Genomic DNA, 27636 nt, shown 5'->3' with positions numbered 1-27636 from the left:
CCAAGCATTGAAGTTGAGTGAGTTGTGCTTTGTATCTTCTGTGCTATGGTACAGAATGAACTCAGATTTATATGCATCACCCACAAGTAACCCAGAGGGAGAATAGATTTACACGATGACTGAAACTTCTATTTAGGAAGTTGACACTCGAGCAGCCAGTTAATGCCTTGCCACGTGATGTGGTTTCCCGTGATTCAACGATGAGTGTGTGCTATCTAAGTAAACGCCAATCACACTGCTGATCAGTCTCTTGTGGCTGAACGGTTAAGTATTAAACCATTGGCCGGAAGGTCGCCGGTTCTTCATTCCATACTGGAGTGAGATGCGCGCTCCTGCTGACTTGTGATATGAAGGAAACACCTGTACACTGCTTCTTGGTTTTTTCAGCGTAGACTGTTACCAGTGACATGATGAAAAGTCCATTCCAAAGAGAGAGTTTTTCTAGCGTATTTTAGTTAAGGCCACAATCGTTGTATAGAGTGCAGGGGTGCAGAATGGCTTCACTAGGAAATCCGGAAACAATATGGTATGAAGGTGTGGTGTAATTGGCCTCAAACGCATCCTGGGTCTGAGCAGGCGAAAAATGCAGCCTTTGGGTGGAAACTCATGTTTGTCTTCCTCAAGTTGGCTTATTCCCGCCAAATGGACAACCGGGATAACCACGTAGGACGAACTCCTACACCAACAGGAATAGGGCCACATAACTTAATCATACAGAAGAGGTCTGGTTCGAGACTTCGTTCTCCTGTACATAAATCGGTGTACGGTAGATATTGATGCACCTCATGTGGAAATCATATCATTATATTGCACACGAAATACAGAAATACAGATAACTCTGTGACGCTCAGTCCGTCACGGCACGAACATATATTTCACCAGGCCATGAGAGCGAATCGGGTGTTGAAATCGTTCAGTTAGAGACAAAAATAATGCATCCAGCTGGCTTGTTTCAGGTCAGGTGATTGCGATGTCCAGATGTAACGGGGCTACTAACAAACCATTTCAAGTTGGCAAACGACCACGAAATAGATATTGGCAGCGATTCTGAAGTGACTGGCCAATATTAAACTGAGGCGAAGCACACCAGGACCATGCCCTCTCAGCTAAATTGTCTGACGGTTTCGAAGAGTGCTGAAATATTTCCGAAAGTTTTTGGAGTTTTGTAACACCACAACCGGGATGACGTGCTCAGACCTAATCCCTGCACTTCCAGGAGGATGCGGGCCATATCCATTTCACTTATCTCAGCGTACCAAATAGTAAATTCTGACGAAAATATAACTCAATAACTGAGTGAGTATGTGGTTGGGGGATAAGCTTTTCCATCTTGAGTTTTCTAAATATATGAAAGAATGAGGCAAAAATGACCTATGAACGGATGTGTTCGCTGGTAGCATAAATGTGGACCTTGGTTGGAACAAGTTCTCACACCGAACAAAAACTTTTCCGTGGTCACAAAGGTTCGCGGTCCACGTCCTCACCGAATTTCATCATGTCAATGAACTTTGTCCACCGTCCCACCGTCGAACCACTGTATAATGTAGTGAGCAGGCGATGGAGGATGACTTCAGATGGCGTAAAGTAGAATAATCTACTCACGCCACTTAAGGAGAATCTGATGCACATGTAAGCTTGTTTTTCCTTGCGTTGCCACGTTCCATAAGGCACAGGTCTATTCGTATCGAATGGTTTCTTTCGATCGAAACATCGGTTTTCCAAGTGTGCTAGAACTTTACCAAGCTACCCACATGCCCTGCATGTGATAGAAGGAATGTTGTTTAGCCGGTAACACAACACTGTCATTTAAATTGCGTCGAACTAGCCAGGTTTCCATCATGATGCAATGGGCTTTTAAGTGAATGTATACCGCTATTTAACAGGCGCCTACCTCCGACTTTCGCAATCTATGTGCTCTTGGTAGATGCTGAGTTCTTCTTCTAAGTTCATACGTGCAAGCCTTGTGTCTGGATGTTGATTTATTCTTCTGTGAATATGATAGCAACTAGGAATCGAAACTGAATCACTGCGAACTACTTACCCTGTTTGGGCAGGTGAATAAGGAGATCAATTTGAATATTCAGTCTCGGACGTCAGTGAGTTCAATTCAGATTATTTCAATGATTTCATATCTACACTGGTGCTGCCATTGAGAGATATCACACTGCTATTGTCGGTGGTTTTGTGCTTTAACCTGGAAAAACCTTCGCACTGGCATGCACATCATTACGGAAGTCTCTTTCTAACCGTCACACTTGCTTCGACTGAATTCTCTCTGGGACTCTAGAACACTCGTTTCGTTAGTCTGTCGTTGAGGATTTACAGACACCAGTTTACGTAAGCTTTGGTTCGGAGATCACGGCTTTTGATCGAGGACTCAAATACAGTTTAGTCCTTTTACCGCCAGTGGCCGTGTCTAACAGCTATATAAAAGAAGCAAAATGTACCTTAGGATGATACAGTCTCTGAGAATTGGGGTATGCCACATTGCCTCCATGTCTTGAATCAGAAACGTGATCCTGATGGCATAGATTTGTGTATGAACTTCGTCCACACACAACTTGAGATTACGCATGAGTTTTAAAGCCAGCAAATCACAAGTTCCAGTAAACTGAGAGTTCCACGAAAAACCTTTCCACCGTTGAGAAAAGAGCACCATTCAGCGAATTCGCATCAACATTTCGTCCGGTAAGTGAAGACAGGAAGCACTTTACATCTGCCCCACCATGACTGAGGTTCACTGGAACTGTGAATCTCAAGAAACAAACACTCTACCTCTTGGCTGGTGTTCCATAGAGTTAACCTCTCTTTGCTTTTCATACATCTACAGTTATCGAACTGTCTTAAACGAAGAAACTGGCACGGAATAGAAAAAGCGGCCCTGCAAAATCCTGGAAGAGGTGAAATGTGAAACCAAAACGTTACTGATAGGTTTGGAAGAACACTTTTGTCTGTGAGAAGCCAACTTCCACTCATGAATCGTATAAATCTCGCTTATCCCGAATTGTGGTTATTCTCATGGTGCTTCACTAATCTCAGGGTAGCGCACAGTATCTTCTGACAAAAATGAATAAATAAATCGTTAATTGAGTGAGTATATGGCTGAAGAGTAAAAGTTTTCCTCCTGATTTTTCAAAGTGGATGAGGGAATGACCAAAAATAAACTTTAGGCGGATGGTTTTGCTGGTAGTATAAATGTGGAATTTGATGGGAACAAGGTGTCCCACCAAACAAAAACGTTTCCATGGTCACAACGGTTCGTGATCCACATCATCACCGAATCCAATCGGTCCAACATATTACCAAAAATGAACTTTGAAAACCCTTCCACTGTCGAACCACTGCATAATGTATGGGGCAGGCGCTGGAGGATGACTTCGGATGGTTTAATGTAGGGTAATCTGCTCACGCCCCATAAGGAGAGTGTGATGGACAAAAAGCAGTAAGATTTCTCATGTAAGCTTGTTTTTTCTCGCGTTTCCACATTGCAACATGTTGTTTTCCAAGAATAACTGACCGAAAATTGATAACAAGTGCTTATTGTTAGCAGGCCTGGAAAACGAACGACGAAATTCAAAGCCAGGACCCATTGGATAGAATGGAAGGTCTTCGCTTAAATCTATATTGAATAAATTATGGTGGTATTATGTTTAGCGTGGACATATGAGCATCCCCGGAAGAACCAACCACATTCTTTCATGGCTACCCAGTAAAATAACACCACCGATTTTCGTAGCTGGAGAGTTCGAAAGCAGGTGCGATGCTTGAACAATGCCACATGGAAAACTCCGAGGAATTCATTATTTGAGTGAGCTGTGTCCACAACCGTCTTGTAGATACAGATTTTCGCGAAACTCTCGTTTGAACATAGAAAAATTTTGTGTAAAATTTTAGAAACGGACGTTGTTCATTCAAAGCCCTATAATCTCTCGCAACACTCGCAGCTTCCTAAAATCTTTTTTCGAAACTAACTCAAGTTGGAGACGCTGTCAGATATGGCTGTTAATTGCTGTCACTCGCGTCCTTGTTGTCAGTCTCTCTCCAGTTTGCCCGAAACAGTGGTTGGAGATGTAGCGAGCTAGCAATAAGTCCTTTCATATTATGCCTTTATTGTTAGTTTCACAGTGAAACATCTGCGCTTAACTTTGATGTCAAGGTGTCGCGGATCATGATGATGATGATGTTGATGATGCTGATGGTACTGGTGATGGTGATATGCCACGACGATCGGTGGGTGGTGTTTGGCTGTTTGGCGTCAAATACCATTAACAAGCCCAGAGGACATGGGCACAAGGCGGAAGGAAGAAATACGCGATACCGTTCTACACAATGAGAACACGAGGAAAACATTACCAATTCATGGGGTTATGGACTTAAAATAATTTTCCACCTAGCAAACGAAACCTCCGGACCAAGGTTTAACTTCCTGTGCAGAAAAATGCCTTCGAAATCCAAGTTAGCTTAGAAACCCAGGAAAATCATCCAATAAGTAGGGCTAGAAATCACTGACCATGTCTCAAATCCAGCCTCGACCTCTCGACTAGTATTGTCCGGGCTTGATCGATCCGGCGATTCTGCGATTGCTCAGCACCCGTTCTTCCCTCGGGCAATAGGACGGCTGCATACCAAAACGGTGCTGCCGCTGAATTATTACTATAATCATTATGTTCTCAATATGGAACCTGCTGTTTTTTTAACTTTAACACTTTCAGTAGATTATCTTTAACTGTAGAGCTGAGAGGATTGGGAGCGTGAACGTCAGTGTATATTGCACCGCGAATTCATGAGTCCACTTCTTACACGAAGTCGCAAAATCAACGAACATAGACTCAGGCCTTCTCCAGACGCCCACAATTCAAGGTGGATACCATGTTAATGTGATGGTTCTACATTTTAAAGTGTATTCTCATCAAAACGAGAACTACTTTTAAATCTTTATTACAATTTCCGTTTGAATGGCTTATGAAGTCTTATAATCAGTTACTGATCAAAATAGGAAAAGAAATCTTGCTACGCGCACCCCCGATCCTGAAAATTGAAAACAAATTTACGGAACGTGGTGAATCATCGGTGCAAAATTCAACTGGTTTGAGCTTATCCAATGTTTCCAATTTCAGGGTCTTGCAATTTGATGTGAAGCAAAACCATGGAGAAAAGTAAATTCCCTGGTTCAAAGCTTCACGTGACCTTCAATTTCATCCACTTTTGTCAACCAGAAGTGTCATGAGACCATCAATCTTCGCAGTGAGTAAATACCCAGGTTTTGAGGAGCTAAATTTGAGTCAAAAAGATTTTTCAAATTTTAAGCTGACCTACTGCAAGCACACAAATTTGCTGGGTGATTTTCAATGCAAAAATGCATCAACATCCCCATGGACCAAAGTTATCCGCAAATGTACATATGAAGCCAGGAGCTGCGTGAAACCGTTTTGAGGATCTAGTTTGCTGCTCAGTACTGTCTGAAACACACAGGTGCTCAACCATATTATCCACATTTGTCCTAGAAAACACCGCAAATCATCAGCGTGCACAGACTGTTGAAAAAAGTTTGAGCAAATGATCAGCATTAAACAAGCTGACCCAATTTGCCGATGGTACCCTGGTTAGCAAAACATTTGTACCGCAGTGCAATTAGAGTTGCGGTGAATACCTTTTTTCACACTATCGCCAGACATGAGTAAGGCAAAGTTCAATTCACACGAGTCGCACCGTATAAAATTCCAGGCAAATGAAGCTTCAAGTAAGCCTGGACAAGATGCGTTGTTGTTCGGTTCTCATTGCGTTCTTGTTCTGCATCGACCATGTTGCATGGTTGGAAGCCGCCGGTGTTCACAATTGGTCATCGATATTTAACAACAACCCGTCAAAGAACTGGGCCGTCCTTGTCGCTGGTACCGAGTCTTGGGTAAATTATCGACATCAAGTAAGTTTCAGTCGGTTTTTCATTGGCCTGAATATCAACCAAAGACCACATGAAAGTGTTTCCGAAGGGGAAATTTGCACCAATGGTCCGCCAAACTGTTGTGATCCACCTAATTGTCTATATGGCTGTGCTGTTTTACTGAGAAAGACGGTTGATCAAATCCAACACTAATGGGCACACTTTTCTTTGCCTTTGTACGTTTTTCTAATACATTTCCTTGTTGTGTTGTTATTCAGCTTTCTGCCTTCGAATTCCTCCGTGAAACGAAATGAAGTGGGCACAGGAAACATTCTTGTCACGACGGAAGTCCAGCTAATTCCTCGGTGGCAGATACACTCACTAAGGTCTCTGTCGACTCAAATAAGCTTGTGTAGATTGTTTTTTCCGTCCGGGAAAAGCAAATTAGATGAGCGATTTCTAGTTGAGGCCAGATGCTTCATAATTTCGAAGTAGAACATGCAAGCGATTGTTTCTTCGGAGGCCCCACGTACAGTGTCATTATTTTAGTTTTAAGGCTGCAGTTAATTAGTTGCTTAATTGTTGAAAATGCTTAATCGAATGATTGGTCATGTATACTAGTGATTGCTTGGCTCATGGAAGGCCTCTTTGGGCCTGTTGCGTAGGGAACTATAACTCACCAACTCCTCAGTCCACAGCGATGCCCAACATAAGCAGGTCTTGTTTTCCTACCCCAGGTTCCACTGTTCTTTGAGTGATATTTTGTTCGCTACCTGGAAGTAAACTTGTCCAGGTTTCGAATAAATTTAGAGGGTTAGCCGAGATCCAGTAGTTGCATCTAATTTGTTGTACTATTTCACGAGCGTGGTGCTCGGCATTTTGAAGACACCACTTTCCAGTAGGAGTTAACATCAGAATTCGCCTTGTCCGGTAGGGTCAATATTGGTTCTAGTAGGCTTTTTTAACCGTAGGTTTCGTAGTCTTCTCAATGGTCGGCTGAGGTGGGCACATCATTCAAGTCCAGCAATATTGCGACAAAATCACCGACGAACAAGCGCTTGATCCGGGTTTACACAGGTGTTTCAGAATGAGTGACGCCACATTTAGCTAATGTCAATGTAGTCTGTCTGTTCTGGTGGTTGGTTTGTCTGAAGGTGCAACATGTGATGAATCACCCTCGTTCATTTCGGAAGTTACCCCCGCCCGTTATCAACACGTAACTATTTCAGGCGTCTGCCATTGCCCGTTCATTCATGTCTTTGACAACCACAATAATATATGGGCTTGTTTTCTTTCCTGGTTATTCTTCAAGGTGATGTAAAAATGCTACCATCAATGGGGATAACGATTCAATGAGATAACCTTCGGTTCGTTGACCTAGAAAAATATCAGTTCCAGTAGAACAAGCAGCAGCGCCAGAGGAGGGTAGTTGGGAGCCAGCGAAAACCAATGAAAAGATCAGTACAGCTACCTTGATGGGATAATACGTCCACATTTCAGAAAAAACAAAAAGCGTGTCCAGGTAACAAGGAAGCTGCGCAGCTAGTTTCAGAGCGCAAACATTAAAGATTGCCAGACGAACTGAAGAATAATTTCGGAGCGTCTAAGACTGTGGCAACCGAATTGACCGCGGATATTGCAGTTGACGTCAATGGGCGGCAAACAGATTCCAACGTGGATGCCAGATACATGGGAGAGAAAGATAGAAGGAAGGTTTCATTTGTAGATTTTCGCCTAATCGTCCTGCGGTTTACAACAGACAAGGCAATGGGTTTGCCAAAACCAGTCACAGCCGATATGACATGAGATCATTTGTAAGCGTACAATCCATACTTTTAATTAGGGTGTGATGACACCACTTCAATGAGGAATGCCCTTCACCGAGAATTGTTTTATTCGCAAACACCATCCAAGCAGCTACAAACTAGTGAAATAAACATCTCGTTTGCTCATGGATTTGGAAAACAAAAAAATTGTCAATATTCTTAAGAGAGTGAAAATGTCGATATTATAAACGGATACAGTAAACAAAGTTGACGCGGCGCTGAGGGTCGAGAAGACCACATACTACTCGCATGCCTGATCAGTAGTATCCTCCGCTACAGATAGGAAAGATCATTTGGTGTCTCCGATTAAGGCCTTCATCCCAAGAGCCTAGTTGCACTGCTCGATTTTCAGATTGGTGAGGGATTGTGCACTTAGCCTGAGGAGAATTTCCAACCCCAACATGGATGGTTTCTAGCCAGGGACCAACCTGGTAGGAGAGGCTCTATGAGTGTGGAATATGCACTGCTAAGTGGCCTGTTGAGTCGAACTATTCGCCAGGCCTCTGTGAAATTCAGGCTGTCTATAAAAGACCTATATACAGCATATTTTTCGTTCGGGTGACTATTCTGACAACAGGTGAAAAAGAACACCATTTAAGGTTTTTAGGAGTTCGTTTCATCTGGAAGGGTCGTGGATGAAACACTTTCCATGATCAAGGGTGCTATCCGTGGTCATTAGGATGATCGTAGTTCTAAATGAGACACAGAGTTGGTCAAGAAATGACGAACCTCCTTCGATTATTCAACGAGCCATCAGAGGCCATATCCATTTGAGAAAAACCTTACGGAGGAACAGCCCAGTCGCAGACCTATGCTCATTCGAGTATCAGTGAATATAAAACCCAAATGCGGTGGGCTCTTCCTGGCCAATCGGCTCAGCCTCCGAGTGATTACCGGGAAGTAGCGCGTTCGGGACTCTCCGGAGAAGCATGAAGTGGGCACTATACTTCAACTGCATATTCGACCTAGACGTTCTAACAGAGCTTGGCCTCAGATAAAGCATAAAATCACGATTGAAAATCCTAAACGATGAATTTCAGCCAAATATCTGAGAAGTTAGTTGCCGTGCCCAAATTTAAGCATTTAATCTATAAGGACAGACGTGAATACATTATATTCACATTACTACGCAGGTATGATGCATGCAAATGCTTTTGAAAGAACTGATACTGCACCAAGTATGCATGATTCTAGTCATTCTGCTTGCCTCTTTTAGCACCATGTACCGCACTTTGCTTGTTATCTCTAACTCACCTGCCATTTGTATTTCCCTTCAGGCGAACGTTTATCACGCCTATCGCGTCTTGCGTGCGAACAAGATTCCAGCAAAGAATATAATTACCTTCGCCTACGATGATATTGCAAACAATCCCAAGTAAATATCACATGGAATGTTTGCCATCTGGTAGTATCTAGTCTGTTGAAATTGCTTTCCTCTATTTGACTTTCAGTTGTCTCATTTCTGAGACGTAGATTTCACAGAAGTTACGAGCATTTCATTTTCTTCTGTTTGACCCCCACGTTAATTTCTTCCAAAAAACACATTGCCAGTTTTTATTCTTTCAATCCAGAAATCCGTTCAAAGGCAGAGTGTTCAATGACTACGAGCTCGAAGATATTTACAAGGGTGTGGTCATTGACTACCGTGGAAAAGTAGGTCCATGCTCAGCAAACAAATGAATTTGTTCACTGTGTAATGCAAGGTGTAAGTTATATGACACTGCGTAAAAACACAATAGTAAATCTAGAGCAGATTACTCAGATAAGCAGGGTTGTTCGTGGAGTGTATGCGTTGACCGACTGCTGGAAATTGTGGTACCTCCTGGATTCGCCATTTGCAAACAGCATTCGATGGACGCTGAATCAGGATTGGCTATTGGTTCCAACCAGAGTTCGGCTTAACAACCCGCCGGATCCAACTGCCATACACGGCAAACTCACTAACAATCAAGTGTTAAGTTTTCATCATTCAACGATCGTTGCGAAAGGAGTCTGAGTGAAGATAGAGAACAGATCCTAGATTTCTGTAAATCTATGGTTACTGTGAGTAGAACAATTGTGAAGGACACCATTGTCACAGAACTAATTGATTATGCGTGTTTATCTGTTTCAGGAGGTCAAAGCGGATATCTTCGCGAAAGTACTGAAAGGCGATTCAAAACTCGAAATAAAAGGGAAGAAGGTGTTGAAAAGGTGAGTCCGTGCGGAATTAGACATTGCAGATGCACTCGCTCATCGCAGCCAGAATTCTAATGTTGCATATCAGAGGTTTCGGATTTGCGAAACGCGTGTTTAGTATTCTCGGAAGTTACATGGTACGTAGTATTTTTTAAGTAAAGCTCCCAGAAAGCAGTGAGAAGGATTTACTTCACTCTAAGAGAAACCCCGTTTATCAATTCCAGACTATGGGTTATTATTATATGATAGGTATCAATCGCCACTGTTAACATGTTTCGAAAATAATCAGACATTCTCAGTTGTGAATAGTCAAACATCTGCCCCATCTTGTACATCTTGGTGTCGGTCGATCTGGGTTTTCTCGGATTCAGAATTTGTTTTTACTCGTTGTGTTGTCCAAAACATGAATAATTAATAATGGAAATCCAAGCTCACTTGCAGTCGTGTAGATTGGCTGAATAGAAACATGAATAATTAATAATGAAAATCCAAGTTCACTTGCAGTCGTGTAGATTGGCTGAATAGCAGTCACTCAAATCCGTATGGTCATTCACCGATAACACTCTCAGCTTCAAGAATACCTGCCTCACCTTGGGTTTCATGTGGTCTGGTAAGGTCACGATTAATTTTTTGAGAATCTTCCTACGGATTCTTGAGCCGCATATGACGAGAAATGATGAGTTGGCTTACAGATTCCAGCGACGATACCAGGAAAACGTGTATTCACTTGAAACTCATAAATCTCTCATCTAATCAGTTATTCACTGTGCGTGTTAACCGCTTCAGAGTTTCCGATCCCGCACGTAGTTTCTTGAGATAGAGAAAGAAAGACAGAAAACTAGATAGGTAACTAAGGGCGATAAAGTCCCTCGCAAATGAAAGTAGTGTTCTTAACTGAAGCGGCCTTCACTCAAACTAACTCCGAAAAATCGGTGCAAAAGAATATCAGAACAAACCAATCAAAATGAACTACTAAACCCAAAAGTCCAATTGGGAGTCAACCAAATGTGGGGAAGGAGGCCAAGACACAACAGAAATTGGTAACCGACCAATCAGACCATGATCACTTGGTCCTCAGACAGAAAATACTCGACTTCAGGGAACGCAGCAACTACAATTCCGGTCAGAATATTCGTTGGGCATATTCTGTGAATACAGCGGACAGATGAGCAATCTTTTGATCAACGCATACTTTCAGAGAGGGAGGGAAGAACTGCCGACGGAATCATTCACTAATGCTGTCACTTTGGTTGGTGACGGAACATTTGCGAACCAATCACCAGGATCAGAGAACATATGAGCATCCTGTTGTTCAACGACGAATAAATGGAACATATGGCTTCGTGGATGTCCGTGTTGGAAATATCGGTTTGTGTCACCTTGATCATAATGTTGATCTCAGTAGTGAATACACCATGGGAATATTTTCATACATCGAGTTAATTATGTTGCGTGTTTTCGAAAGAGCTGAGAGTCACCGTTCCAATGGCGAGCTGACAAAATCAGCCAACGTGGAAAACTGCCCCCACCCACGAATATACACTCATCGGCAAACTACTTTGGTTTTTTCGAGAGAATCTCTCGTAGGGATGTTCTCAGGCCAAAAAGGGCGAAACCGGTCGTGGGCTATCGACGGATTTTCAACAACCTTATGAGTAGTACATTGCAAAGATATACATGTATCGCGATATCTCGAATATCGTAGCGATTGAAACATGAGGCGGCCTGGTGCTGCACATTCAGTTGCTGCGAACGTCACAAACGAGAGATCCAGCTGGGTTCCAGGTGAGTCCCTCGACAAAACCAATTTAGTTCGCAAATGCATGTATATTCGCTAATTTCGTGCAATTTAGCTTCAATTGTAACATAAGGTTGATGGAAACCCGAGGACTGCGCCTACCTGATGAGCCCCAAAAAGGGCGAAACCGGTCGTGGGCTGTCTACGGATTTTCAGCAACCTTATGAGTAGTAGGTTACAAAGATATGCCTTCAACCACCTTCATATGTTAAAAGCCAAGCGAGTCAGTATACTGCGTGATACAACAGCAAACCAACAGGCGTCCGAAAAATTCATTTTTCATCCTCATATTCATGGGTCCGTGCAACAACCACGCTAAGTAGATTTAATTTAGCTACTGACTACATCCACTAGCGTGTACAAAACAATATTCTGACCTGCGTGTTAGTTATCACTTCACTTCAGTCTTGTTATGTGGCTTACGAATAAATCGCATTGGAATTGTGCGACTTAATGACCCAAATTTGAACATATTCATTTTACACACCATAGTCGTGTGCCATGGACCAAATTGAACTGCGAAACTTTGTATAACCTTATGAAATCGTTAATCACCAGTTAGCCAAGGCCGATTGCGCAACAACTCGGCTAATGCAGCGTGTGAGAAAACCCATATATTTGTGGAATATTACCATCAAATTTCCATTTCCGCGGCTTTTTGTTGCGCCCTATTATTCGCGAGAGCGTCACTTAATAAACTACTCTTTATGACCATTCCCGTTCACTTGCAGCGGTCCTGATGACAACGTTTTCATGGTTCGCCTCAAGGTATTTCCTTCTTACATGAATATGTAAGTTTTATTAATTTTGGTAACCATGTTTATAGCACACAGCTTTTCAAAATGAGGGTGAATTGTGAACGGAGCAAAGAGGCGCGCATTGGCACCCGTGGTTCTTTATAAAACAGATTTTACAATTTAAGCTGACCTCGTAAGGGTTCCATATTGATAACATTACATAGATTTCGTTTTACTAAGTTCAAAGCCGCTCAACTGATATAATTTCGCGGTTGATTCTTTTTCACTCTTAAGCAAGCTTACACGGTCAACCATGAGGCGTGGATGTTACAAATACAATATGCTGGTGGGATGTCGACGGATTTTCAGCAACTTCATGAGTAGTACATTACAAAGATATACATGCTCTTTTTTACTTCTCGACACACAGAGAAAATTTGGTAGTATGAATGGGTCCACGTATACTATGTATGAGAATGCAGTCTGGGATAAGAAAACGAGAAGCAATGTACAACTGTTACATCCTAATTGGGAATCATTAGTGGTGCGCTTTGTAGAAGTAAAATTTAACCGTTCTGTCACGGGTGGCCAACCAGCAGTTTGACAGAATATAACGCCGCTCATCCTTCAGTCAAGGGAACAATATCACTGGTAACATCCTTCTTGAAAGTCAACTCACCTATGAATTATTGTTCATTCCGTACCAATTACAGTGTGTTGGTAGCAAGATGAAATTAAGAAATCACCCTAAATTTTCGTAGAACATGATTAGGGATTGGTTTCCCACCACAGACTTATGGAACAGCATTTTAATCTGCAACGAGTAGTACAAGCTTTGTGCTGCAAGGTGACATTCACCCTAATAGGCACCCTTTGTACTGAGCGTATTCATGATTGTTGTAGTCGTTCTTAAAATGCAACCAAACCTATTTAAAACCATGTGAATGTAATGAGGAAATGGTCGAAATCGGCGGTAAAATTGACACCCGGAGTGAGATGAAATCGGTGGCTCAAACCGGCAACTCATTTTTCTGAATTTGTAACTGTAACCTTAATCACTGTAACATTGAACCCTGCGTGCCCTTTCCAAAGTAGGTTTAATGGATTTCACCAGGATAGCTGACTAACATCATATTGGACATGGCGGCAGAGATATTCCAAGAAAACAAGGACAATAACCAGGGTAATCAGAGTTAACGTCAGGTAGACCAAACATAGTCCTTCAACTGATCATGAGGAACAGTATTTCCAGAACCTCAATACTCGTTCAGCTATAATCATTCGAGCTCATGCAAACTTTATTTTTTGCATTACTTCAGCTCCATGTCGCGGAATTGAAGAATATCCTCACCGAAATGTATTCCAACAAACATTATAACAAATTGGTGATTTACTTGGATGCTTGCTCCTCCGGTTCGCTGTTTCGTGATCTTCTTCCTCCAAACGTGGGAAGTAAGTAGCGTGATTTTGCCTGGATCTCGTAGAGTTCCTGTGAACTAACATCCAGAATTTTCCTCGCATATGCCTGAAACACCGCACTGGCCAGTACAACAAAACGAAGTTCCAAGCATGTTTCATGCTCGTTCTCTTATGATCTTTGAACGGAGGTAGTCCCTGGCCATCTGCAAGAAGCTTTCATCCGAATAGTGAACAACATCCCACCTTCATCGATTGGTGTCACCTCTGCTGCTGAACTAGTCTCAGCTGGTTTGAAGTAATATCGGTGCAACACCTGTGCTATTTGGAGTTCATTTGCAGCAACCACCGTTTCCAGGTGAATACCATATTTGTAAATTATCAATGGATCTTGAGTCTTTCATAAAAAGTACATTTTCCATGGATCAAACAATAGGTATACCACCAGTGACGTGACTACCTTTGACCGTCACGATCGTCAGTGATCTATTCTGACGGGGGTTTTACCAGAGAAAAATCATATTATATATCTACACTGATGTGATTTGGAAGGCCTGAACCAACCGTTTTTAGCGAGCTCCGTCCACTCTGTTTTCTAGGAGTGATGATCGTTGAGGGAAATTCGAGAAATGCGCCTTTCTGATTGACCCCAAGAAGTGTGAAATCCATGGTGTTCTGCCGAAGATTTTACAGCGATCTTCTGTTTAGTGGGTTAGTTTCACGATTTCTGTGAGTCACAGTATAAGATCGTCGATAATAAAACTTATACTTTTTTGACAGTAATCCATTTGTTCTCTTTTCTTGACCCCCTCACCCAAAACTGCAGTCTACGCGGTAAATTCAGCCAAAGAAAATGAAGAAAGCTGGTCTATGTTTTGTCATAACAAACAAATCGGTGTTTGTCTGGCGACCGAATTCTCGTATGCCTGGATTACGGATTCGGAATTTGTGAGTTTTATCGAAACTTTTGCAGATAAGCTTGTCAGTTGTGGATAGATAGTTCTGTGGTAGGTAGCGGGCAATGGTAGTCTATTTGATTGTTTCTAATGAGTTAGCCATAATGTCTCAGTAAGTGTAAAACTTTGGGTGATAATGGAGTCTTGAGTCTTTGGAGACCGCCTGATTCCCACTCTCCCGGTTAAATACGCTGCAAAGTATGTCTTCGTACCAATGTTAGTGGAGATGCTGTTGTTGTCATTTTTTGGGTGTGTTCGGGTGTCATGTTATCGCCATTTGAGTCTTTATGTTTTCTCGCCTACCCTGCCTAATAGCAAATAAGTAGCAGCTAAATATTGTCCGAGCAAACGATAGATCCATTCAAGAAATTCCTCAAGCTTTGCAGGCGAAGTTGGCTGGGCCATGTGTTGTGCATTTCTAATAGCTGGCCGCCGAGTGGGGTGTTGTAATCCGTGCCCAGTTCGGATTGCCATAAACAAACAGGTAAGCAGAACTTGACATGGCACAGGGGAATTAAGGATTCTATGCAAATGTTGTGTTGTATGTGTATGGTGTCCTGGAACAGTGGAGTGATCACTGGTTTATCAGTAGTGGTATCAGTAGTGTGTGGTTCTTTAACTCGGTTGTCTTAACTCTAGTGCTTTCACTGGTTTTGCCTACATTATATCCATTTCACATAGCCTCCTTTGCTCATTATTACTCACCCACGCGCAGAATGACTTGAAAAAGCGTACACTGGATCAACAGTACGAGGAGGTGAAAAAGAGAACAAAAGATAGTCATGTGACGAGGTACGGTGAGATGGTGAGTCACAAACAGTCACGGAGAGATTCAGTTGAGTCACTTGTGAAAAACCAAACTGATAAAAATGAGTGTATTTTTTCGAGATGAGAGTTGCATTTCGTTAACTTAGAAATGTGACAGTAAGGTCAAATATGGCTGATTAGGTACCTCGTGTTCCATTGACGAAGTTCTGCAAGTCAGCCGGTCCAGTTATCTAGATATGCAATCCCGGCCAGTGTCCACTTTTGATAACCAAGCAATGGCGTTGGATACCTTGTGCTCTATACCCTTCTGTGCTATGGTACGAAAGGAACCCAAATATACATTAATCATCCACACGTAACTCGGGGGATGAATAGATTGACACTAGAACTAAAACTCTCATCCAAGAACTTACCACACGGGGAGCCAGTGAATATGTGGCCACGTGATGTGGTTTCCCGTGATTGAACGATGAGCGACGCCATGTGCTGTCTAAGTAAAGGCCAATCACACGGCTGATCAATCCGTTGTGGTTGAACGGTCAAGTATTCAGTCACTGGCCAGAAGGTCGCCGGTTCGTCATTCCCAGCTGGAGTGAGATGCGCACTGTTTCTGACTACAAATAAAGATCAAACATCTATACGGCGCTTCTCGGTTTCTCAGCACAGATTGCATTCACCGAAACGATGAAATATCCAATGAAATGAGAAAGTTATGCTTGGCGGCAAAAAAGCAAAAGTGCACAATAACACGGGTACAATCAATCGATATAAGCATGTCACAGACTCATTTTGATGTGATTCGACTTTAAATTATATACAATTTGACCAAGCCTTTGGCGCACTGTCCAGCTGGGTTAAACCTGTTAAGTAAGACGATCAAGCTTCATGGCAAATTAAAACGCATCTTTGTGTACACATCAGTCGCGAACGACGTATTTGTACTTCCTACGGAGTAGTTTGTGTGGTTACAAGACTTGCTCTGATAAAAAACAGTGATGCTATGGTTTCTCACATTTTGTAGTCCCAAGAAGTCGGGTTGCATGGTCTGAACATAAAAAATTAATCCATGCAAATTTTAGTAGCTGATAGACAGCAAAATCAAGAGAGCACACTGCTGCCTGAACTTGCGAGTTTTACCAAGCGCAGATTACGCCAACAAATCGGATACTGCACTTAGGTCCGCACCGCAGTTTAATAGACCTTAACGAAGGAAATTAGATGAGCATATTAGTGCTTCGGTGATCATCTTTGCTGTGCACTAGTGTTTGGGAGAACATTTTCGGAAGAAATGTTTATTGATCAATAGGATCTTTCACCACGAGCACGTGGTACCTAAGTGTAGAACTGCGGATGCATCGTAGAACTATTCCTCATTGTATGGAATAAGACACTGTCTAAGTTGACAACACACTGATAAGCGTATTTTTATTTATGTTCATTTCAGACGATTGGCAGTCTCCCAGTTGGAAAGTTCCAAGGTCATTATGATCTGTTCAGCGCAATATTCGATACTTTGAATTCTATATTGGAACAGTCAGTACCTACGCCATTGTATGTTTGGGAACCAAGTGATTACTCCACAGTCCACTGACAGTCTAATAAGTTGGGATCCATTGAAATTGATTGTGTCAATCACTTCAGTAACAGAAACGCTTTCCACCGTTCGAGTTGATATCGCCACAGGCCCTCATTTTAAGCGAGGGCACCCACCTTTTCCCCTAATGAACGAACTGGTCAGAATCTCTACTTCATATCCCAAATTGGTGTTAATGCTAGTGTCTTAGGAGATTCATCATAGTACAAGTTTGTCCGTTTTACTTAGAAAAATGGGTACGTGAGACATGCAGCTACTTTGGGCTATCGGAGAGGCCACCGCTCTCTCGATGGTGAGAACGAGGTTGGTTAGTGCACGAATCTGAACTATGTGACACCCGGTTTGTCAGATAATTATCAGGTTGGATGAAGTGTACATACCTATATACATGCATACATATATACATACATACAACATACATACATACATACATACATACATACATACATACATACATACATACATACATACATACATACATACATACATACATACATACATACATACATACATACATACATACATACATACATACATACATACATACATACATACATACATACATACATACATACATACATACATACATACATACATACATACATACATACATACATACATACATACATACATACATACATACATACATACATACATACATACATACATACATACATACATACATACATACATACATACATACATACATACATACATACATACATACATACATACATACATACATACATACATACATACATACATACATACATACATACATACATACATACATACATACATACATACATACATACATACATACATACATACATACATACATACATACATACATACATACATACGTACATAGACTGCGCAGGTTCTCCTCAATAGTGAGTAGTCTAGGAAGACCATTCTCCCAGTCAGCATTGACGGAGCTCCTGTTAACGGTATACGTTGCGCAATTGTTTTCTTCGTTCTAGCCGAATGTTGTAGATAGAAGACCTTCCTCTCGGGTGCATTTGTTCTCAATGTCCCGAAGCCTGATGGAGGCCACAACCGAGGAGGAACATGAAACGGCTTGGCGAAAGCTGCACCGTGCACTTCAGGTTTGTATTTTCTTTTCCTACACAAATCATCCCAAAAAGGAGCTGAATGCACGATATAACGATCGTTATAGTTAAGCATTGATTTGTTTAGTGGAGAATACGTGTTGAGGATGCAATGGAGCAGGTAAACGGTAATCAATTTAGCACTTTAGCAGCCATTTCATGAAGCCACCAGAAAATCGAACGTGGTCCGTTTAGTTGTGCAAGAAATCTTTTATAGTCTCCCGACAATCTTCCACAACTACCCCTCTTGTTATTTTCAGCTTCGTCACATCATCAAAGAGACGATTAACGACATCATGATGGATGTGAAAACCCACCATAAGCTAACGGTAAAGCACTTGTCCAAGAGAGATGAGCTCATGTGCTTGAAGGAAGTATTCGATCAATTCCGGGCTCACTGCTTCACAATCCATCAGGTGATTTGCGCACACATACAAGTGCGCGAAAATGTCTACCTTGTTTGCCAATGCATTCACCGTTGGCGTCAAATAAATCGAGGATCGTTCTCAAAGTACTTCTAGTTAGACGCCCAGCGATCGACATTTACGGTTGGAAATGTAAGGGCGAATCATCGAATACGGAAAGTGATGTGGGTTAAAATTAAAATTAGTGTAATGGAATGGGATCTACCATCCCTCACAGTGAGCACGTAAATATAAGAAGATTGACATCAGCTGAATGATGCTTTTGAGTACAGTTCAGTTCAGTTTACTTTAGTTCAGCTCAGCTCAGTTCAGATCAGCTCAGTTCAGTTCAGTTCAGCTCAATTAAGTTCATTTCAGTTGAGTTGATTTGATTTGAGTTCAGTTCAATTCAGTCGTGTGGCTAAAGGTTTCTAATCTCGGGGTTCGTCCAAACCCAGTTCAGTCAGGTTCAGTTCAGTTTCCTGTCAGTTGTTCAGCTTGTCGGACAGGCTCTCTTGCACTCTCTGGCGTGAATGAAACCCTAGCCGGTCTAAACCCACCACGACGTCAGTTTGATCGATCGTTTCGGAAGTGACACGGGACAGTCTTCACGAAGGATCCGTGTGTTCAACACTGCTAGTGAGTGTAGAGTAGCACGTGTGGCTAAAGTCACTGGTATTGTTATTCAAATCGAACAAAATCCAGGAATATTAGTATGTTCCGTGGATCTCTCAGAGTTTTTTTCATCTGCTACTTGGCCGAAAAATTTCGCGCGTTCTCTGCTAGTAGTGAAGTAGTTCATATCAAGACGCTTCGAAATATCCAAAAATCAAATATGTGGATTCCCGCCAACACCTCTCATAAGTAACTTTTTCTAATCTCGGGTCCCTTATCCCCTCGACCTTCAGTGGGGCTCAGGGACAATCTTCCCTACTCTGTAGCACAGTTGTCACGTTTTCTCGGGAATGTTCCATTTTGTTGGTATACGTTATGGTGAATCTTGTATGAACACAATTCCTTGTTCCTTTGATAGCATTCTTAGGCATTGGTCCAAACCTGTGTAGGACATGGATGACACTCGGCCCGTCGTATGCGTGGTGATTATATCGTTTGCATGCCCGGCCAGATTTCCCGGCTTAGATCATCTTATCTCTCTGTCTTCAGGTCCCAGAGGTAGCTCAGTACACAACTCATCTAATGGAGCTGTGCAAAGCCGGATACGAGACCAAAACCCTCATCGAGTCTGTCCACATCGTCTGCTCCTAACGGACACGCAACATGTTGTGTGATTCTGCCAGTATAAAATGAATTGCAACTGGTCCGTATCGTGTTCTGCTACCGTTAGAAGACATGGGTTGTATTTTTCATCAGACTAGCGGTCAAGAAATTGTTCGATATCAACCGAAGGAATTCAGGTAAAGCCGTCCGGATTCTCAGGTTCGGCGGACTTATGAGGACGCTTCCACAAACTTGACGTACTATTGCACAATGTATTCACAGGACGCATAATGATAGGCCGGTCGTTCAACGCAGTGAGGACAGTTACCGGCTGGTCTTTCGACTCAAAAACTGCTGAAATTCCAAGTTTTCGCTTGTTCACTCAAATCGGACTAGAGACGCATAGTCTAACTTAGCCCTGTCGACTATGAGTAAGTTCTCATACAGCCAGTCACAACATCGACTATGAGTAAGTTCTCACACAGCCAGTCAGAACTTCATCGGGTGCTTAGTTGAAGTCATCAGGACGGTGCTAGTTTGTCTCACGATCAGACGGGTTATTTGAATTCCTCTGTTTTTGCAATTGCTTTCTTACGACACCGGCAACCTGATATTGTATAGCTACTCATAAGTTTGCTGAATACTCTTCAACAGCTACCTACCGGTCTCCCCTTTCGGAGTTTCAATAGATAGGCGTACAATTTGGTGTTCAATTAAAACAAGGTTGATAGGAAATTGCAGACAAAAAAAAGCAAGGACGAATCAACGCCACCGAGTAGATGCGGTGTGGCGGTTGATTTACACGTTCTACACATGTCCATCTTTCGAACTCCGAACTCAGACAGCAATCTTATTAGTTCGTTTACACAAAGAATTTAGCGATCGTTTGATACAGTTTTTCGCCACCAAATGGTACTACTCTTGAACTGGACTTCATTTTGGGAGTGAAAAATAGGACTGATATTTTTATATAGAAATGCTGTTCCCAAACCAGTGCCTGGTGCCATAGAGAAATTACGGTTGAGGCAACACAACAGCTGTATTCCGAACAAGCGAGTGAGTGCGTGCGATTGCGAAATTTACAACGGCATGGCGCAATTTAAAGGGCACTGTCTGAGATGGTTCGAGGTTGTCTACTAGTCGCTAAGTGAACACTCATCAACATCTATCGTGCCTTCATGAGATGACTGTATGCTGGTCACATACGATTGCGCCTCTGAAGCGTACACAAATATTCAGGGGGATTTGCTAAATGTATTGAAGTTTTGACTGCCCTGGATGCTTGCCGGCTTTCCTAGAGTTTAATGGCCTCCGTTGGTTCCGGAAATTCGTTCGCAAAACTAACATTCATGATTGACACAAATACGCTCATTTGCACAATAACTTCGCTTTAACATGGGACACAAATAAACTCAGATAAATCTCCCGGGTATACTGGTCGGAATCAACTGGATTGTGAGTTAAACCGAATCTTAGAATTCTGTCCAATGATGAGTTCGTCCATGACTCTCGGGGTGAAAATTATTCGCAGTGTTGACAGTGTCCCAAGAATAAATTACCTAAACATTAGGGCACCCGAGGATTGTCAGAAAACCGTCAGCAGAAGTATGAATGTTGGCGCAATCAAAATACCAGGGTCAAGAACAGCTGAAATTTGCGATTTAATACTTTAGGCAGCCGCAGCATTGAAGACTTTCCTCAGAGGCCTGTTGGATTCGGCTCTGGAATCGCCCAGAGGGAACCTTGAAGGGAGGAGTTGTAAGTTGCGGAAGGGTTCTGACACAAGTAATGAGAATTTGTCCTGATCTCGTTTAGGAGCCGGTGAGAGTACGCAATAGGCCCATTAGCGTCCTTGTAAAAGCACGTATTACCTTATTTTATCAGAGTACTATGTTCAAAAACATGTGTTACCTTATTTTATCAGAGTACTATGTTCAAGGGTGTTCCGTTTTCTTCTTACTCTTAGCTGACGTGTGAATATATTGGGTGATGATGTAAATGACGGTAGGTTTACGCCCGGTTTGGAGGATGCCCAAATGAATTTGTCTACAAATGAGCAGTGTGACGTATGTTGGTTACCATTATTCAATTTACCCTTTCAGCTTTACCCTGTTGCGCTTAATGTCGTGGTGGGTTAAATGTGTTGGACGGTTAGAGAGATAAAATTCATCTGAGAACGAACGGCATCGAGTTCGTCTGGGCCACTAGAAAGAGTTCCGGTACTTTATTTCTTTCATCGTTTCATTATCTCAGCCAACATTACAATGATTCCGGCGCTTCAAAAAACACGTAATTGTTTGTGCTCCCCGAATGGACGAGTCTCCCGGAGGAAGAATCGGATGAGACCTCCAGATTCTGACTGATTTCTGGGACGATCGGGTTAGGGCCTGCAGTGGCAACTACGCCGTTGCTCTCTCACGAACTTGAGAACTGCGAAGAATGCACCAAGAATACATCTGGCTTTTTTGGAAAACAGGTTTCAACACTCTATGAAGCGGCCGATCCGTCTAGTTTCCGTTGCCAGTGGATTTACACTAAGCACTTACAGAGCTTTCACATCTACAATCAGTAGATTGTTCGGTAACGACCAAGTCAGTTCTCGTTTGCCGTGGTCACGAAATCCAAGCATCTCGTGAACCAGGCGTATATTTATAACCATATTACCAACGTTACTGTATTCGTAAAATCACCGTCCATCCCTTGACCATTATGTAGAATCCCGAAGTAAAGTAACTGATATATTTTCTGGTCCCTGGCGATCGGAAATTTGTTCAGGCATTTTACTTCTTATATTTGGTCCCGTGACGAGGATACGGATGATGATCCCGTGACCGCAGCATTTTGTGATGGGTATGTGCGAAACTTCCTGAAGTATTTCGAGGAAGATGCGAAGACGGCTGGACTGGAGACCGACCAGGGTAATTTGGCGGCACTGCAGACTTTCCTCAGAGGCTTGTCAGATTCGGCTCTGGAAGCGCCCAGAGGGATCCTTGAAGGGAGGATTTGTACGTTGCGGAGGCCGTACTTGCAGCAAGCCCCGACTCACTGTCGACTACCAGGAGAATCTGAGGCGGTTCAAGAGGGTTGCGGTGGAACCTGGGTGTGACCCGAAAGTGTTCTTCACCAGCCTGCAGCAGTCGTTGAATCGGGCCTTGCCGAGACTGGACGGAGTGTCGTGCGATCAGCTGCTGTCTGACAAGTTCACTGAATAGATGCAGCCTGCGCTTCGTGGCCAGTTGCGGTTGGCGTGAGCCACTGGTCAGGTGAGTGAGGATCACTTGGTGCATCTGGCACGCGAATTGGCCTAGGTGACATTGACCACGTTGCAGCCGCGGGGAGCCGGGATATGTCAACAGTGGGAGACCTGAATTACAAAGCGTATTGAATCGTCCAACTGATTGCATTCATCAAGTGGAGGGATCTTCAGTATTCCGGTTTGAGTGGGCTTTGCTCGCGGAAGCTGGGCATTCGATGGCAAGGTCCGACCGCCGGGAAACACCTATACAATTAATGGCGGTCGGAGATCGAAAAGATGAAATGCAACTCAACTTCTAAAGTGGTATGTTACACCCGAAGTGCTACCAAACGGGCCAGCTGCTGGGGCCGATTTTATGGAGGCAAATAAAAATCGGTGGCATACAAGCGGTCCTTAAGGGGTAAAATTGTGTGACGGTGGATAATATGATGGGACAGGAAGAATAGTATGTTTTTTCGTAACTCTGCCTTGATCTAATGGAAATTAAGAAATTTGTGAAACTGCTTTGCAGCAATAGTTTATAACTGCGTGATAATCACGAATAGACATGGAAGTGCGAGAATATGCGTTCAAGAAGACGGTTTTTTTCTAAAAACAAGGTGCATGTAAAAGCTTTATTTGCTTGTTTATAGTCCCAAAAAATTGGTCACTCGAGGATCCAGTCAACAAGTGACCAGGTGATGCGTTTTTCCGTTATTTAAGGATGAGCGACGTCGTAGACTCTCTCAGTGAGAGCTAATCACATCTCTGACTCGATGGTTAAGAGTGGAAACCAACAGCCGGCCAGTCACGCTTTCGGTTAAAAACTACCCAAAATTTCTTGAGATATGCACTGCTAATGATTTACAGGAAAGATGAAACAGCTTGACAGTGCATCTCATCTTTCACGGCGTAGACTTCCTTTACATACAAAAAGAAACCTACCCAAGATTTTTCATACTGTTAACAACTGGGGACTGCATCTATCCCTAGTGTAGTTCCGGCCCTGATGAGCAGTTCAAACGCACCATCTGAGAATAGCTCGTTCTCAGAGCAAGGTCTCTGATCGGTTTGGATCATTCTTTGGTACCATGTTTGAGCACAATGTGATGCACTACTACGCCGTGGATCGTCATCGCCCGTTGATTGGCACGGTTTCCACCTAGACTCAATGCAATATGTGTTCTGTCACTAATAAGATGTATGTTATGTGTGTATTATGTGTGTGTTATGTAGTAGTCTGCCTCCACCGGGCTTCAAGCGGCATCCAGTTCCGTGCAGTGTATGATTGTTTGTATACTGTTGTCCACACGTCACAAAAAAACTTCCATCGCAGTCTGTGTGTTGAAAACTGTAGTCAACCTTGGGACGAATGTCAGTGCAAAATGCCATTGTAGGTTAGTCCTAAGAAACACATCTGTGGAACATGAGAATCAGCTGTGACGCTGCATCTACTCGTGGCTTTGATGCGTCTGTAATCTTCCATCAAATTTATGCTGTAATTGAAAATCGCATTGTACGCGTTTCTAATGAAACCCAGAGAGGGAAGGCCGATAATGGGCTGCTGAAGAGTTTTCAACAATCTTCTTGGTTGGCGGTCGTTTCATGAATAGTCGTGCTGATTTTGTTGTGTATCAATTGTGTGGCGAACCGGCCTGTTTTGTCGCATGGCGATTTATTGGTCAGCAATTGAGCAGGATTTCCCCCCCTGGTAATCGGTCTCTCGATTATGCTGATTTCAGTGCGGTACTTCGCATCCGATGTATCCAAAACTCCTCCTTTTGAGTAACTAGATTATGTTACCTGACAAGTACATCGATTTTGGATTCTGCATATTCCTATCATCGTTTTGCATTGATTGGGTCGCTTGGTTTTCATTGGTTACTTATTGAGCAGGTATTCTTCTTCTTCTGGTAATCAGTCTCGCCGTACCGCGCACCAGGTGCCTCCGAAACTTCTTTTGAATGGCTGGATTATGCTCCTGGACAAGATACATCTAGCTTGGAGTCGGTTCAGTCTCACACGCATAAAAATTCTCACGGGCATAGACAAGTTGATGAATCTAATACAACAATTTCAGGTTGCGAGTGTCGTTAGAGAAGAAAACAGACGATCCCAAACGGCTCCTTTACAGTCCGATTGTTAGACAAACTGAAGCCTTCCCAACGACTTCAACAAAGCATTCTATGTGGTTGTAACGGACTGTGTGAGAACTTACTCGAAGTCGATTAAGCTAAGTCTTGCAATAGGTCTCCAGTCCGGCCAGAGCGAAAAGTGAGTGAAAGGCGATTGGAAAGCGAGTGATGAGAAAAATTGAAATTCGAGCAATGCGTTGGAGTAGACAGATGACCACAAAATTTGCCCCACCTGTGTCGATTCGCTGGCCTATTTTTATTTGTCCTGTACATCAAACATGCATTAGTGCGTCAGATTTGTGAAGGCGTCTTGATGAGCCAACAGTGTCTGAGAATCCGGACGGTTCTGGCTGAATTCATTGGGATTTATCGAGCGATTTCTGTACAGCTAGTTTGATGGCAAATACAACCCATGTCTTGAAACGATGGCAAAACACGTACGGACCAGTTGCATTTCATATTATTTTGGTAAAATCAGACAACAGCGCTTGCCCGTTAGGAACGCACGTTATGGACAGACTCGATGAGGGTTTCGGCGTCGTACACGGCTTTGCACAGCTCCATTAGATGAACTGTGTGCTGAGGTACCTCGCAAACCAGAAGAACCAGAATCTCAGCTGGGATATCCTTCTAGGCATGCAAACGAATGATTCCCCACGCATAAAAAGGACTGTGGGTCATGCATATCCAACACAGGTTTGGACTCATGGTAATGGATGCTTTCAAGCGAACAGGAAATTGTGTTCCTACAAAATTCATCCAAATTTCCCCCAGCAGAATTCAGCACTCCCGAGGAAAAAAGGCCAGTATGCCAAACAGTGGAGAAGATTGGCAGTGAAGCACACTGGGGATCAAGCCCATATTGGGTCGGAGAATAAAAAATGTATGAATGGGTAGTGGTGGTGAGTATCATCAGATCTGAGTTCTGGACATTGTGAAGCGTTTTGATATAAGCTTCTTCGCTGAGTGCGGAGAACACGCAACAGTCTTCAGCTACGTAGCATATGAGTGAAATTCTGTGGACGATACGAAACCAAATACGTAGTACTACTGTGGCCGGTTTCGCCCGTCTTGGGGCTCCTCAGGTAGACGCAGTTCTTGCATTACCCTCAAGTTTAAGTTCTACTTGAACCAAAATTGGGCAAATGCACCAACTTGCATAGGAATTTGATTTTGTCAGGAGGCACAACCGAATCCACCTGAATGTCGCTAATGATGGCGCGCTTCAACTGTATGCTAAACTCGAACAGAAGACTGACGCGAACTCGGGAAGTGCGCCCACCTGATGAGCCCCAAGAAATTCAAAACTGTTCGTGAGCTGTCTAAAAGCATTCAGTTACCATATGAATAGTCCGATTTCTGTTGCTAATCCTGCTGTGCGGATAATGAGATAGTTGAAATGGTGACGGACGTCCAGGATAGGATATGGTTCCGGTTGCAATAACTATCAATCGTGAATGTGGAGGGAGAGAAACCAATCAAGACGGTATCATAAAATTGAGAAAATCAATCAGGAAACTTGGTGCGTTGGCAGTTCACCGAGGTTATATGAGTTGATCATCCGGACAGGGAATTGTCTGGATTCTTTGTGGTTAACCATGCTCCACCATTAGATCAAATCTTATGAAGTCAACCGAACTAGTGTTATGTCTGTGCGCTTCCATTGATTTCCTCTGTACAGAATAATAATTGTGAGTTAAGTCAACAGATCTTTGGAAGTGAATGTCCAAAACATGAAAGAGGCGAAAATATTAGCATCAGTTCGGGCTTGGCCTTCTGCCGTTTCATCGCACCGGGTGTTCCAGCGTTCTGTTCGTTGAAAGTCGATTTGTGCGGTAAATGTTCCTCTAAATTGTGCGGTTGTGAATAACAACACAAATAATTTCGGCCGAAATTGCTGAACAAACGTTGCTTTGCTAAAGCTCCTTAGCCGTGTTGAATACACGATCCGTATATTACCTATTACCTTGTCGTTGCGGTGGGGTTATGCCAGCTATAATGAAAGTCCCATTGGGTTCATCAATGCATGGAAGTTTAAGGTTGCCAGCCAGATGAGCTGAAGTCTGAACCGAGCCTAACTGTTTTGAACTGAACTGAACTGAACTGAACTACACTAAACTGAACTGAACAGAACCGAACTGAACTGGAATGAAATGAAATGAACTGAATTGAACTGAACTGAACTGAATTGAACTGACTGAATTCACTGAAAGATACGACATCAAACAAGCAACTTGCATGTTTGGCGAAATTGGGGATAAAACGAGAGTAATAATGAAGTGCTCCGATGAACTGAAAGCAGTTTTTGAAGATTGGTTGGTGATGGCACATATGCTAAAGGAGGTATACGGTTTGCATCGGTTTTAAACCGCAGCCAT

At 42.8% G+C, this 27636-nt stretch overlaps 1 protein-coding gene across 1 annotated transcript; it reads left to right on the top strand.

The window, feature by feature from the left end:
* Positions 1–5728: 5728 nt before the first annotated feature.
* On the top strand, positions 5729–19993 carry T265_05899 (hypothetical protein; the record flags this gene model as incomplete). The annotated part of the gene is made up of 11 exons (XM_009171028.1): positions 5729–5923; positions 8985–9082; positions 9279–9360; positions 13740–13872; positions 14663–14784; positions 15508–15597; positions 17005–17111; positions 17345–17390; positions 18138–18263; positions 18527–18682; positions 19835–19993. The coding sequence occupies 11 exons, from the start codon at positions 5729–5731 to the stop codon at positions 19934–19936; spliced, it is 1257 nt and encodes a 418-aa protein (XP_009169292.1).
* Between the last annotated feature and the right edge of the window lie 7643 nt (positions 19994–27636).

This window comes from Opisthorchis viverrini, assembly GCF_000715545.1.
Source record: "Opisthorchis viverrini unplaced genomic scaffold opera_v5_116, whole genome shotgun sequence".
In the NCBI taxonomy this organism is placed as follows: domain Eukaryota; kingdom Metazoa; phylum Platyhelminthes; class Trematoda; order Opisthorchiida; family Opisthorchiidae; genus Opisthorchis; species Opisthorchis viverrini.
This window is presented reverse-complemented; position numbering and strand designations above follow the sequence as displayed.